General features: G+C 44.7%; 1 protein-coding gene across 1 annotated transcript in view; it reads left to right on the top strand.

Annotated features, from left to right (window-relative positions):
• The first annotated feature begins 914 nt into the window (after positions 1-914).
• Positions 915-16,015, top strand: part of LOC144688751 (procathepsin L-like) — a 45,230-nt gene continuing 30,129 nt past the window's right edge. Inside the window, exon 1 of the mRNA XM_078555664.1 lies at positions 915-1,267. Within this exon, the coding sequence (XP_078411790.1) occupies positions 1,220-1,267 (48 nt within the window). The 5' untranslated portion in view covers positions 915-1,219. The remainder of the gene's footprint in view (positions 1,268-16,015) is intronic.

Genomic DNA, 16,015 nt, shown 5'->3' on the forward strand with positions numbered 1-16,015 from the left:
AACATTTTCTCTAAACTATGCGAGTGCATGGTCACACAGTAATCTGGAATTTACCATGCGGTGAACAGGCTTTGCAATCAATGTGCCCTTTAAGATAAATGCACACAGATTGTGCAGCAATCTTAAAGGGCCTGTACTACAACAATCAAGCTGTGCACAGCAAAGAGAAATTAGAGGGAACATTGCCAGTGGGTGTGAAAGTAACCATGACTGCTGTATCTCTTTATGGACTAATACAAATGAAGCTGAAGGCCAGTGTAGAGGTTGAACACAGATCTTTAATGGGGGATTCTTAATGCTGCCACATGTGCTGCTCACTGTGCAGACTAACTAACTAAGATGGCTGCTGTTGTTGCAATGTGCCTTTAAGGGACATCAGCATGACATTACTAGAAGGGAAACATGTCGTATGATCCCATCTTAGTTTACTTTTGTTTTAAACAGAACACACACACACACAGCTCTGATGCCTTCAAGCTTTATACCCATGTACCGACAGCATGTTTACCCAATCCCTTATGAATGATTGGTGATTACATTATCACAACACGACAGCTCCATCACGTGACATTGCACCACTTCCTGTGATTACATAACTATTTACTCAATCATATATTTAAATGAGTATACTTTACATATTAGGAAGCATACAATCACAACATTCCTCTTTCCTTGAAAAAAATCAATATAGTCTAACATGCATATGTAGACAAACAACTAACCCATGGAACATAACAATTGGCAACTATAACACTATTTAACATGGAACATTCAGCTTGTAAAAGAATATTTGAAATACTACTTTTTGAGGTGTTGCTTATCGGAAGCATACTGGTTGTCGGCTGACTTGACCAGATACTTGTAACCCCTACACGCAGGTGTAATTTTTAACCGTTTGTTTCTTCACTCTGGGGATTGCATTCAGGCTGACTGTGCAGTTGTTGTGTTCAGTGTGTTGCTCATTGTCTCTTCGTCTACAAAATGTACATGTTTGCACATAGGCAATGTTGATTGGTCACCTTTTGTGCAGGGTTAGTGAGAGCTCCCTGAGGTGGGATCGATTCCTTCGCAGTCCTGCACCATTTGCTGTTGTCACCTTGTACGAACGTGGTTCTTTGCATACCTTGGACACCTCTGCTGGGGTCCAAGTCTGTTCTTGCTGGTGTAGGACTTTCTTCATCTTCTGGCTGATGTATTGTGGCGGCAACTCTGCAGCTGCATGCACGTCATGCGCAGTTTTCAACTTATCCTGCGACTGATGCAGACGGTCTGTGATGTTGGATGATTTGGTGAGGTGATAACTTGGTAATGTGCTTCTGGTCGATTGACCAAATAGAATTTCAGCTGGTGACAGTAATCTGGAGCTCAGTGGCGTAGCCTGAAGTTGCAATAACTCAATTTTCTAAACACTTTTGATCAAGGGTTTGACTGTCCTGACCGTACATTCGGCCATCACTTTTGAACGAGAATATTGGGGCGATGATGTAACGTGGCTGATGGACCATCATTCATATATGTCCTGGAATGGTTTTCCATTGCGTTTTGGACTGTTGTCAGACACCACTTACTGTGATACCAAAACGATCTGTCCCACTCCTCTCTTTCCCTATAACCATGCAATTTTTAATAAGTATTTATAGTTACCTTGTGAAAATTACTTTCAAATCTGTCTGCACCACCTTTCAGTCAGTGCATTTCATAACATAACAATTCGCTGCAATTTTTTTCTTCATGTTACGTCTTGTTCTTTTGCCATTCACCTTTAAGTTACCAACCCTTCTGCCACTGGAAACTGTCTATTTACTCTATCAAAACCATTTAAAATTTTGAATGCCTCTATCTAAACTCCCCTCAACCTTCTCTATTCTAAGAAAAACAGCCCTAATTTCTCTAGATTGGCCACATAACTGAAGTTGTTTATCCATAGTATTAATCCAGTAAATCTTCTCTATATCCTGTCTAAGGTCTTGACATCTTCCCTAAATGTGGTATTCAGAATTGCCCACAATACTCCAGCTGGAACCTAACCAGTGTTTCATAAATGTTTAATATATCTTCCCTGGTTTTGTACCTTATGCCTCTACTTATAAAGCCAACAATCCCAAATGCCTTTTAAAAAACCTTCTCAATTTGTCCTGCCATCTTCAAGGAATCATATACGTACACCTCCAGGTGTCTCTGCACCAGCTTTGAAAATGTCCCATTTGGTTGATGCCATCTCTCTTCATTCTTCAATGAATCACTTCACACTTCTCTGCATTAAACTCCCTCTGTTATGTGTCGGCCCATTTCACCAGTCTGGCTATGTCTTCCTCTCTCTTTACTACTTTTCAGAGTTTTGTATCATCTACAAACTTTGAAATAATATCCCATATTCCCAGGTCCAGGTTATTAATGTGTATCAAAAGAGCAGTAGTCCCAATATTGGGAGACTCAACTGCACCCTTCGCTCCAGTCTCAAAACAACCCTTCAGTACTGCTCTTGGTTCTCTGTCCTTTAACAATTTTGCATCCATGCAGGCACTGCTCCTTTAATCCCATGGTGTGGGCCAAGAGGAACAGAAGCTACTGCACCCATAACAAGTCTATTCTGCAAGACTTCTCAAAGTTCGTATGCACAAAAAATTAACTTTGTAAAAAATTTCAATCAAGTTAGTCAAGTATGTGTTGCCTTTCACAAATCAATGCTGGCATTCATTTATTAAGCCATATTTTTCCAAGTGGCAATTAATTTTGTCCATATTAATGTCCCTAAAAGCCTCCCGACCACCAATTTTGGACTGATTAAGCTGCAAATGTGGTTTATCCCTCTCCCTTTTTTTGAACGGGGTGTGAAAATAGCATGACATCTCAGCAGAAAGGTGTCATTCTGTTGTTATATTGTTACCACTCTCTCATTTTTATCGAACAATCCACTAAGTGACCCTGCTGCACCAAAGTGTGTAACATAGCTTACAGAAACTGATATTAGCCTGGGGCATTGTGATCATTAAGATGGAACAATGTTTGGTTTTGTTGCATGATATGCACATTTGTAAAGTCACGTGCAAGGTTTTTAACATATTTCTAGTAAATTGATCTTCGTTTTCCATGTTCAACTGATGAATATAAGTTTATTGAGAAGGTGAATCAGAAAGTTTCTTCACAGAACCACCTTGTACACAGAATCTTAAACAACAGTCTGATGGTCAATAAAGCAAAACTGCATAGGAAATGTTGACACAGCAACTCACAATGATAAATATTGACACAAAAACATGGTGAAAAGTTATGACAAGAGTCAGTGTGCACTCTGTTCATAACTTTTAATAACAAACCAGCTATGGTGAATTGAGTCTTAGTGCACTCTTCAGTTGAAATATGGTTAAAGTTGTATGTTTTTAATTTTGTATAATACTTTGTTTTTCATGTTATTATTTGTAGTTAACTAGGAAGATTTGCAGCAATTTGGGAATCAGAGCTGGTTTGGAGAGCAGGAATTTCTCAGCTGTACAGTTGAGGCAACTGGGAGATGCAAATCTGAGATGCTGCAGCACCTCCCTTGGGTCTAATTACAGCATGACAAGTTTACATGGGCCTAAATTTTGCATTTGTCGGGAGCACTTGATTGGCGGGCCTGGAAGTGGCCGTGATTTCTGCTTTTAGCCGCGATCGGACTTTGAACGCGATTTCACATTGGCTGGCCAATTAAAGGCCGGCCAGCATGAAATGCGCCCGGACATTGGCAATGAGCATGGTGGGCACAGGTCCAATGGGGACCTGGCGGGCATTTAAAAACAACAGAGGCAGCTCCCCGAATGCTGCCAGGAGGTTTTGAGGAGCCTCAGGGAGCTGCCTTGGAGAGACTTTTGAAATTTGCAAGAGTTATGGCCTCAAGGGGGGAGGGCAATGCCAGTGGGTGCTCTGCCCATAAGTTCTTAGACAAGTGCCTGTGCACTGTAGTGGAGGCAGTGAGTGCTAGGTGGGACATTCTGATGCTGCGGGATGGCAAGAGGAGGCCACTACACCAGACAACAAAGGCCTGGCCAGAGGTGGCAGCCTAGGTCAGCGGGCTGATGTAGTGCATCGCTTCTGGATCCAGTGCCACAAACGATTTAATGAATTTCTGTGCTTGGCAACGTTGAGTACTGAGTTGGCATGATACTGTGTGGAGATGTCATGAAGGGTGGCCGTCCTTCGTGATGCTCAGGGGTGTAAGAATCAGAGTGACAATATACCTGGGAGTGACATAGCTGGGAGATGTGGCAGCTAGCCTTGGCAGCATAGAAGGATGGGATGTACAAATTTGACAGGCTCCTCAACCTGGTCCTCCGGGGTTGTTGGGGGTTGGTGGGTAGGGGGGTTGGCGGCGAGGCTGGTATGGTGTTGAAGGTAGAGGGTGGACTAACGAATGCAGTTTGTTCTGAACAGGAGAAGAGAAGCCATAATGCTGTGGAGCGCAGACAAACAGGTAGCCAACCTACTCATACTGACCAAATTTGAGATAGACACCCTCGAGCTAGGTTGTCAGCGAGTAGCAAGGTCCTCAGGTCATGTATGGCCAGGGGTGTCGGAGGAACTTAAGGGTCCAGTGGGCAGATGCAAGATTGGTGGAGAGTGCAAACAATGTAGGGGTTGTCCCATCTCAAATGAGGACTTCTAAACAAGAGTCCCCAGTGATCCAGCAACCACAATGCCACCATGATGTATAGTGTTACCCGCCCGCCTATCATGCACAATGACTATGTGGTAATTGATAATACTGTCATATTGTCCTCATCCCTCAGACGAGCCATCATCCAGAGGCTGCTGGGACCCCGAGGGCCCTCCCTTGACACCTGAGGAGGAGCCGCAGACAGATCCACCAGAATCACACCCTCTCTTGCTGCCAGGCACCAGCGCAGATGCAAGCACGTCAGTGGGCATTAGTTCATCGGCTCAAATGGTAGTGCACTATGGGGATGGCATGGCACAGTCACATGAGTAGCTGGCGGAGGCAGAGAACGCCCAGGGTGCCAGCTGTCGGAAGAAGCTGGAGACCAGGACAATGCTGAGTCTGAGGCAGACAATGAGCCTCTAGGATAAATGCAAAATACTGCGGATGCTGGAAATCTGAAATAAAAACATAAAATGCTGAAAAAACTCAGCAGCTCTGGCAGCATCTGTGGCGAGACAAACAGAATTAACATTATGAGTCCATATGACTCCTCTTCAGAGCTAAAGAGAGGTAGAAATGTGATGGATTTTATACTGTTTAAGAGGGGGTGGAGCAGGTGGAGCAAAATAGAAAGTCAGGGATATGTGGGAGCTCAGGAGAAATTTGCCAAAATTTCATGGACACAGGACAAAGGGGCTGTGATTGGTAGTGTTAAAGACTGAATAAGGCGCTGATAGTGGCATTAAGGTAAGATAGCAGAATGTGCTAACGCAGAACAAGAGTCAGTATTCTGTGAAAGCAAAATATAAGAACAAGTGACAGATGGTCCTGTGGGGGTGGTTGGGGAAAAAAAAAAAATTGGATTGATAAAGTGCAAAGATGGAGGAGAGAGCTCATGGTCTGAAGTTGTTAAACTCAATGTCCTTCTTCCGAAGGCTGTGAAGTGCCTGATCGGAAGATGAGGTGCTGTTCCTCCAGTTTACATTGGGCTTCACTGGAACATTGCAGCAGGCCAAGAATGAACATGTGGGCATTAGAGCAAGATGGCATCTTGAAACGACAAGCAACAGGAAGGGTTAGGTCATGCTTGCGGACTGATCGTGGCATCTGATGAGCCTCTGGAGTTGCCCATCAGGCAGCAGGTACAGGATGTCCAGTGGGATGCATGGGAAGGTCTGGCAGAGATCCCTGAGGGTCTGTGTGCCATGGTCTTTGTCATGGAGGAGTCCATCCACTTAGTCTGTCTACATTGTAAGTTGACTTAACCAACCCCTATCATCATCAGCTGCCCCTCGATTCAAGGATGATGCCTACTATGGGTTGTGAGTTTCTGCCATTTTTCTTCATGTGACTGAACAGGCCAATCCTTGAATCACTGATCTTTGGGCACGTGGGCAGGACGTTCCCACGAGGCAGTGGGATCCGGAGTGCAGGATTCACTTCCTTTGCTTTCTTTCTTTGCCACTGATCTGCTTCATCAGTATGGCGTTTGGTCTCAATGCACGATGCAGCTTGATGGGCAAGTTGCCACCATTTTGAATGATTGGTAGCAAGCACCTCCCAATCAATAATGTCAATGCTGCCATGCTTCAAGGAGAGCTTCAGAGTGCATTTGAAGCATTCTCTTTGTCCTCCCCTGGAACACTAGCCATTTGAGAGTTGAGAAAACAGAACCTGGTGGGGGAAGACGCTTTTCAGCCATCTGGACACAGTGTCCAGTCTATTGTAGTTGATTTTGCAAGAGTTTTGCCTGAATGCTTGTGGAGCTGGCTTCCAGAAGGAGATTCGCATTTGCTCGATGGTCTTCCCATTGAATCTGGAGGATATGGCGGAGGCATTGCTGATGGAATGTCTCTAGCACTCTAGTGTGGCTGATACACAGACCAGGTCTCACTGCAGTACAGGAGTGTGGTGATGACAACTGCTCTGTACACCAGGGCTTTTGCTGACTTGCAGAGTTCTTTGTCAAACGTTTGCTGCTGTAGCTTGTAGAAGGCTAAGCTGGCACAGTTGACCCAGTGTTGGATCTCCTTGTAAATGCCAGCTTTTTGAGACAGATGACTGCCAAGGTATGGGAAGAGCTTGACATATTCCAGAATCTCTCCTTCAACATATATGGGAGGTGGAATATTTGATTGACCAGGTCTGGGCTGATATATAAGTTTTGTTTTGACAAACATCAAGAACAGGCCAGGTTTCTTGTATGCAGAATTGAAGATGTCGAGAGTGACTTGCAGATCTGATGCAGAGTGGGCAACAACACTGCAGTTATGGTAAACTGTAGATCATGTATGTTTATGGTGGTCAGTTTAGTTTTGGCATAGAGACAACTGAGTTTTCCATCTAGGTGGTATTTAATACATCAGAGAGCAGTGATCTTTGATAAGGTGAATAGTCACTGTCAGGTAGATTGTAAATAGTATGGGGGCTATCACACAGACTTGTTTGACCCTTGTCTGGATTTTGAAGGTGTCTGTTTCAGATCTCCCACTCAAGATTGTCATATCATCGTGAAGCAGTTGCAGGATTGCGATGAAGTTTCCTGGACATCGAAATCTTTAGAGCACAATCCACAGAGCCTCATGATTCACTGAGCCAAATGCCTTTGTCAGGTCAATGAACGCATTGGAGAATTTCTTGTGGTGTTCTCAACATTTTCCTTGGGTTTGTTTGGCAACAAAGACCATGTCAGAGGTTTGTCTGGAAGATGTAATGCCACACTGATTACAGGAGAATTCCCTCAGCCACAGGAAGTAAGCAGTTCAGGAGAATGTGTGTCAGGATTTTACCTGCTATGGATAAGAGAGAAATATCTCAATAGTTTCCTTAGGATGATTTATCTCCCTTCTTGAAGATAGTTACAACTGTCAGGTGTGGGGGTTCTTTCTCCTCCCAAATCTGTAGGATGAGTGAATGGAGTCTTGATGTGACGAAAAGTCTACCAGCTTTGAAGCCCTCAGCTGGAATACTATCAGTGCTGCAGGCTTTGTTATTTTTCATCCATTTGATTGCTTGTTGCCGCTCTCCTTTCGATGGTAGTTCACCCATGATTCTACCGCAGGGGACTGGGGGGTAGCCTGGAGAGTATCAGCTGCCACTATGGATTCATGATGGAGGACTTATTGGAAATGTTCTTTCCAGCAATGGAATTTTGATCCTTAACAAAAGAGAGACACCATCCTGTGAGCAAAGGAGATTTTGTCCATTTGACCTTAGTCTGTAGGTGGCCATGGTGGCTTCAATAAGCTTTGCTTGTCATGACGGTCAGCATACTGTTGGATCTCTCAGGCTGCCTCTTTTCTCACCACTTGTCCTTTATCTTCTGGATTTGTCTGTGGGTGTCAGCCTGGAGCTGTTGGAATGCTGCCTTCTTGACTTGCGACCTTGGGTTCTTCTGCCAGGCAATGAAGGCTGCTCGTTTTTTGTTCCAGGAGGTCACATATTTCTGCATTATTTTGAATCGGTCCTGGTCACAACGATGCTCGAACCCAATGGTCTGGACACAGTAGTCTAATACAGCTGACTTTATTTAATTCCATTGTTCTGAAATTGAGTTGGATGTATGAAGATTTTCCAGATTGGCTGAGAGCTGTGCTTGGAATTCCTCTCTTTGGTCAGGCTGCTTTAAGGCTAAGACATTGATCTTCTTCCCCTTGGATTTTTGGTTCTTGCTATGTCTTGGTGCTAGATGGATGTTCATCACCGATCAAACAAATTGACGGTCTGTCAAGAAAGCATGGATCAAGTGATACAGAGATCACTTAAATCTTTAACTTGAACAATCAACAATGACATAATATGATACGTACCAGTGCTTCAATCTAGGATGCCTCCATGTGGTTTTGTATTTGTCCTTCTGGCAGAAGAGGGTGTTTGTTAGAATGAGGCCATGTTGAGCACACTCTGTCAGCAGGACACCATTTGCATTATCTTTTTGAACACCATTTTTCCCAATGGTTCTTCTCCAGACATTGGAGTTATGGCCAACCCTGGCATTAAAGCCCACTAGAAGGATGATCTTTTCTTCTTTTGGGATGGCAGTGAGGACTTCATCAAGGTCAGAATAGAACATTTCCTTGACATCTTCATTGGAGTCAAGGTTTGAGGCATGAGTGCTAACGATGGTGGCTTATTGGTTACAATTGAGCTGGAGGTGAAGTTTCATGAGCCTTTCATTTATACATTGGGGAGTTCTGGCAGAGCATCCAAGATCCTACTCCAGATGGCAAAACCAACTCTGTGGGCGTGAGGGTCACTGTCAGCCTTTCTTTTCCAGTAGATGGTGTATCCCCATGCTTGTTCCTTCAGCTGCCCCTCCCCATGAAAGTGGGTCTCACTGAGGGTAGCAATGTCAATTTGGAGTCTTGATAGATCACTTGATATGATTGCAGTTTTATTTTCTGGAAGGACATTCTGAGATTATCCATGAGTGTTCTAACATTCCAAGTTGCAAAATGCAACGTTTTCTTTCTTTGACCACAAAGATGGTGATCCCACAGGATGTGGTTCCCAGTCAGGAGAAAGTGGGACAACTTATTTTTAGGACACCTTTTCTAGCCCTTTCACCATTTGGGTTGAGCGGAGGGCTTCCTGAAGAGGACTGTTCAGTCACAGGTGCTGCTGCCCAAAGACACCTCTGTCCCAACATAGGTGTCCAACAACCTTCAAACACCTGTCACCTGTGTGCAGATTCTTGACTCAGGACTTCCAGGTTCACAGCCAATTCTCCATTCATTTGCCAATTTTTCATTGCCATAGGACTTGGCAAATGGACCCTGGTAGAAACTTGCATGTGACTTTGTTAAACAAGGTGACCTTGGGGTACCATCATTGTCCACACAATCTTGATGGGTTGTTGATCAGGTTTCGGTGACGTGTCAAACCACAATGACTGGGACCACCTTGCTGCTGCAGTCTTCATCTGCCTTTGCAGCCAGTGAGACACACAATCTTCCTTCGCTTGTTCTGTCGTTGAGAGCTTTTTGGACTGCACTTTGTCTGGCACGTCCCCCGACCTTGCCACTATGGGTGGCCCTACCAGGATCAAGGAGCTCCCGACAGCATTGCTCAAGGGTTCATCAGAGTGCACAAGCCTCTCCACCACGTCAAGTTGGTGATCCACGGGGAGGGCAACGCATATACACCTTTCAACAGTGGGTACAAGAAAGTTATTGGCAAAAATCTAGCACAGTACCAAAGCGCATCACCACATTTCATCCCATCTTCATAGAGTGTGCCCCAAAACTTTCATTATAATTTTTAACATGAAAAATAAAAAGCTGTTCTTGCAATTACTCTATAAGCACTACAGTATTTTAAGCTGTCAAACTCAAATCATATTTGGAAGCAAGTCATTAGGATGTAATATCTTTCGAGGGTAGGTTGCAGAATACATACAGAACAGGATAAAACCATCTGGTCAATCAAGTCTGCCTCATCCTAATATGACGCAACTCACATGCACCATCAACATCCACCCTCCAGTCATACAAACAAGAGACAACCTTAGGACAATGTAGGTAAAAAAACTCTGGGAAAGTCTTTATCCCTGCATAAGACAAGAAGGTAAGCTTTAGGACATCACGGTGACTGATCTCACTAGACTCTGCTGACTTTCTATAGCTTGAGATGTCTCCACTCGGAGAATCTCACCTAACTCCCATTTTGAAGTTTGTAGTGAATCCACAATTACCATACAGACTGGCAACTTAAGTCAGAGGTCACAGCTTCCTCGCACCTAATCTAACTTCATACTACCGCTTTGCAGAACACCTGCGGTCTGTCCGCAAGAAAGACCCAAACCTCCCTGTCGCTTGCCATTTTAACACTCCACCCTGCTCTCTTGCCCACATGTCTGTCCTTTGCTTGTTCCAGTGAAGCCCAACGCAAACTGGAGGAACAACACCTCATCTTCCGACTAGGCACTTTACAACCTTCTGGACTGAATATTGAATTCAACAACTTTAGATCTTGAACTCCCTCCTCCATCCCCACCCCCTTTCCGTTTCTTCCCCCTCCCTTTTGTTTTTTCCAATAATTTATATAGATTTTTCTTTTCCCACCTATTTCCATTATTTTTAAATCTATACCTTTAATACTCTGTTAGTCTTTCCACCCCACCCCCACTAGAGCTGTACCTTGAGTATCCTGCCATCCATTCTTAATTAGCACATTCTCTTAGATAATATCACCACCTTTAACACCTCTTTGTTCCTTTGTCTGTGACATCTTTTGGTTATCTGCTCCTATCACTGCTTGCTTGTCCCTATAACCACCCCACCCTCAACTTCTCTCCCCACCCCCCCACCCCCACCTTAAACCAGCTTATATTTCACCCCTCTCCTAATATTACTCAGTTCCGTTGGAGGGTCATGAGGACTCGAAACGTCAACTCTTTTCTTCTCCGCCGATGCTGCCAGACCTGCTGAGTTTTTCCAGGTAATTCCGTTTTTGTTTTTTCATATTATTGTAGTCTAGTTCTATTCAGTGATCTGACTCAAATAACCCATGTGCTTGGACAGGATCTAATCCTGCAATTATTTTAAAGGCCTCAATTAAATCTCCTCAGAATCTATGACTTTTCAATGTAAAAAAACCCTAGTTCTCCAAACTTGTCACTTGAAACAAATTTTTAAAAATTTGTTTATGGAATGTTGGTGTTGATAGCAAGGCCAGCATTTATTATCCAATCCTAATTGTCCCATGTCCTTCTGGCATGGCTAGAAATGTCTGGCTCGGTTGTTGTGTGGCATGACCAAGGGCACTGGAGGAGTGGCTGGAGTGGGATCAGGTGCTGTCATGCTGAGAGAGAAAAGCCTCTTCTGGGAAGCCAAGGCCACTCTCCTGGGAACGTGCCTCAGCACTCATACAGCACCATGTGAGGACAGAGAGTAAGACTGTTGTGGCACTTTGCAGGCTTCCATTAGTATTTACCCCCAGAGCAAAGATGGTAGCCACCTGAACTTCCATGGATGCTGGCAGCAGAGGCTCAACCATGGTGGCACCATTGTGTCATTAATGGAGCTGAGCAGCAGGTCCATGTGAGGCAGAATGATCTCTATGCTCTGTACAAAACCTTGTGACAAGTTGAGACTGGACTCCTGCATGTTTCATGACGTTGTGTGCAAGCTCAATGGCAGGCTGCACAGTGTACCTAACATTCCCTGGTAGTTGCCCAGGAGCATCCTTTGGTACTTGGGGCCTTGAGTCAGCAACTGAGTCTTCTGCAGCACAACTAGTTTGTGCCCTTGCCCTCTGATGAGCTGGCACCTATGATGTCCTCATCCTAGCTGCTGCATAATTGTACCTGGTGAGTCACCAGTTGTGGCCAGCTCCTCCAAGCAGCCTGTAAATTCTACATGGTGCCAGTATCTGAGCTGATGCCTGTGAGGGTCAGATTGGGTGATGGCATATCTTCAGAAAGGCTCACTTATTCTTCTACCACTGGTACAGGGGTTTCCACACTCTCAGCTGTTGAAATGAAAGTGAAGGACCAGAATTTGGGCTTGCAGTGTGAAGGGAGGGCTGAGAAAGACAAGTGGATGGTGTAAAGATCTGCAGTTTATCATGCACAGTGTATGCTGTGATAGAAGCCAGAAAGTAAAAAGAGAATTAGATATGCAGAAGCTCTAAGCGACATCTCCTCTATCATCACCAGTCATTGCATTCTCAACTCTGCCCAACATTGAGAGACAACATTTTCTTCGAGTCTGGAAAGGGTGTGCAGGTGGCCTCTTCCTTCCCTGATGCCAGCCTGCCGTCTTGAGCTATGTGCTGCCTTCTCCTGCAAATATGAAATGTTTTAGTAAGAATCTTGTTAGGTGTTTGGAGAATGTATCTACATGGTAGAATAGCTGATAGACTATGGGCAGATTTGTCCCAGATTTGCACAAAGTGCGGTAGTAGGCGGCAAAAAGGTCATTTTACCTGCTGGCCACAATGACAGGTTTTCATGTTGTACCGTCCCATTCCCACCTCATTAATCACACAGCCGCAGGAAACACGCTGTCTCGCTGGCGGGCAGCCTCTGATTTTCTGGCCACGCTGTTACCTCGCCGCTTCATGCAGGGGGCCATGTTTAAACTGCAGCTGCGCGCACACTTCTCAATGCTTGCAGCCCAGGGCTGCTCCAGTGAAGACATGGCCCCAAAAGCCAAGAAGGTTGCAGCCCCCCGATTCAGTGATGTATCCCTGGGGTGCTTCCTGGATGCCGTGGAGGCCCACTGCAATGTCTTCTACCCCCACTCTGGCCGCAGGAGGCCCATCAGTATCACCACTCTGGCTTGGGAGGCAGTGGTTGAGGTGGTCAGTACCAATGCTGCACACAAGAGGTCAGCCATTCAGTGCAGAAAACAGATGAATGATCTCATCTATGCTGCCAGGGTAAGGCAACCATCTTATCACTCTAAACTCACAGGCTCACAAGGGAATATCATTTTTCCTAATATTACTGTGGGATGTTGTGAAGCAGGCTTATGGAGCTGCGTGTAGGTTGTGTGTGTGTGTGTGTGACTAATTTAATTAAACTGAAGACAGACTGCAAGGTTTAAATCATCAAAGGGGTTATGTGTAAAAGCATTCTTAAATGGAGAGGGACGAGCTAAGATGAGATCACAGTAGATACTGTATGAATGGAATTTACATTAGGGGATGGGTGAGGAGTGAATTGTTGGCTGTTGAATTTCAAAGAGGCATAACAGGAAATTTTGCAACTTGCAAAAATCATAAATAAATAAGACAAAGTTATTAAGTTTATTTTTCCCGAAAGTTCTGGCCATAATGACAACATGAAAGATTTTTGTATTCTGGGAAAGCTAACTTCCAAAGAAAGTTAAAACAATGGGTTTAAAGATCAAAGGGGGGAAATACAGCTTTCAATCTTCCCTTGGATGTATCAGGTGAGTCACCATGTGAGATCTTGAAAGGTGGGCTGTGCAAAAACAGACCTGTGAAAAGCAGCCTCTAGCAACCCCAGGGAAATGCTTGTTTATTCCAGAAAACAAGGCTTTGTTATAAGCCTTGGATTTCCATTGTTGAGTGAGTGGGAGAGAGAAGCCCTGCAAGATACTTCCCTTATAGCAACAGTGGGTGCCTGATGGTAATATTACTGGATGTTTCATAGATTAAGAATCTATTTGAACTGTTGCCTGGAAAAAGGTGTTTATCTGGGAGCCTAGCAAACCAAAAATCTTTTGAGAAATGCAATAAGACTAAATTTAACTGTGTAACTTAATCTTGTGTTTAAGTTTTCTTTTCTTTTGTTAATAATTGTTTTTATTTAATATTTTAAAATCTCCAAAAGTGGTAGTGGAATCTTTACTTCTGACCTCAGTGCATATAGCTGTCATAATAAAAAAAAATACTAACTGCAAGTTGTTGTGATAGCTTGGCCAAGTTTCCCTTTGGGATTTGGTCAGCCCGGCAATTACCGCATGCCATATCATAACACAAGGCCATCACACATTCACTGGCACCTCACTCAGTGCCGGCTCAAAGGACATCACCACTCACTCTCTCACACATACCCTCACATCTCCATCTGGCCTCATCTCCTCTGGAGACTGCCTCCTCAGCCCTCACCATCTTGAGACCACTTGCACAGATCAACATGTGCCCCCACACACACCCTAGGAATCCCCCTTCTCCAGTACATCCCTTGACCTGCAGCCTTTCCCTTGCCTGAGGCCAATTCTCCCCCTTCCCCAAGCAAGCCCTAGCCCTACAACATTACAGCTGGCCTGGTAGGCACAAACCAGCCTGTGATCCCCCCTAAAAGTGATGTGGTCCTGCAAGGCCTGGCATTGATGACCATGAGTGCCGCCCGAAGCAAGGTAGGCAAACAAGCCTCAAAGTCCCAAGTGAAGTGCAGCTCAGCAGGTTCATGTCGCTTATGTACGGTTGTGAAACACATTGGCATGCAATCACGCTGACGTGATCGTACGATTCAGTATGAGGGGATGATTCTAGCGAGCAGGGTTTGTAATGAGATGTTAAAGTATTGAAATTAGGTTCACAACCTGAAGCAGCTGGAAACGCGGCCCTCCATTGATGGGTGGAACGAGCGATCGCAAACTCGGCCATGGCGTCTGACGCCAATGGGGCCAGAAAATTCTGGCCTATGTATGAGATGTGAGTTGAGTTGGTGAGGTGTTTTTGTAGTGGTATGAATAGTAGGAGGTGTGCGTAGTGTGACCGAGTAATTGTAGAACAGCGAAGGGAAGCAGAGAGGGGAGCTCTGTGAGTAATGAGACTGAAAATGGAGGAGCTGTTATGAGAGGGATTGAGAGCAGTTTTCTGACTGGAATGGTTAAGGTGAGATCATTGAATTTCTTCCAGCAATGTAGCCATGTCCGGGGTTCCAGGCTTCTGGCATTCACGCACTCTGCAATCTCATCCCACTGTCTCTTAAGTTGATGCCTGGGAAGCTTCCTGCTTCTTGGATGGAAGAAGATGCTCCTCTTCCTGTCCACTGCCTGCATCAGGGCCTCCAGGACATCATCTGGCACTCTTATGGCTCTCTCAGCTATATCTCTACTTCTTTAAGAGAAGATGGCTGCCTTAAGTGGCATTATAAGCACTTGATATTCCCCTCACCTTCAACCCTTGACAGGTGTATAGCCAATGAATTGCATGGGTAGTGCTGGCTGCACATGTGCATGATTAAAATGATCAGGTAACACAAGTGTTACGTGAAGAGTGAGTCAAGTTTGGGACGTCTTGTGGCACAGTAGGTAGCGTTCCTCTCTCTGAGCCAAAAGCTCTGAGTGCAAGTCCTACTCCAAGACTTGATGACCATGGAAGGTGTGTTCATGATGTGGCCAGATAGGTTTATTATCGAGCTGCAAATCCTTCCAATACGCCTATGACAGGCAGTAAGAGGGGGAGGGTCTCCCAGTCATCCAAACCTGTGAGGTAGCTGCAATGCAGTAGCCTCATTAAAAGACTCCTCATTAAAAGGCTGTGCTCCATGGTAAGCATCCTCCTCGCTTCGAGGGATTGCCAGAAGAAAACTGAGTCAATACTAGTAGGCCTGTGCAGATCCCAACATGCTCAATTCCAGGTGCATCTGGGCTTTTAGACCATAATATCAGGACTTTGGACTGCTGCCCCTCTGCTCTGTGGAGGGGGTCAATGGGATCACTAGGCATCCAGCAACAATGGTGTCATCAAGTTGGCTAAACAGCCAATCATATTGAAGAATTCTCACAGCCAGCAAACCAGAAAGCAAAATGCAATTATCTTTCACTTTTTCTAAAATTTACAGAGCAAAATAAAGATTGAAGCTTACACGTAAAGTGCGAGTAAAGTAGGAGCTGAACTATTTTAAAAACTTTAAAAAGATCATGTTTACCATATTAAAAGACTATGAATTTTTTTATC

This window comes from Cetorhinus maximus, chromosome 13 (assembly GCF_964194155.1).
Source record: "Cetorhinus maximus chromosome 13, sCetMax3.hap1.1, whole genome shotgun sequence".
NCBI classification, from domain to species: Eukaryota; Metazoa; Chordata; class Chondrichthyes; order Lamniformes; family Cetorhinidae; genus Cetorhinus; species Cetorhinus maximus.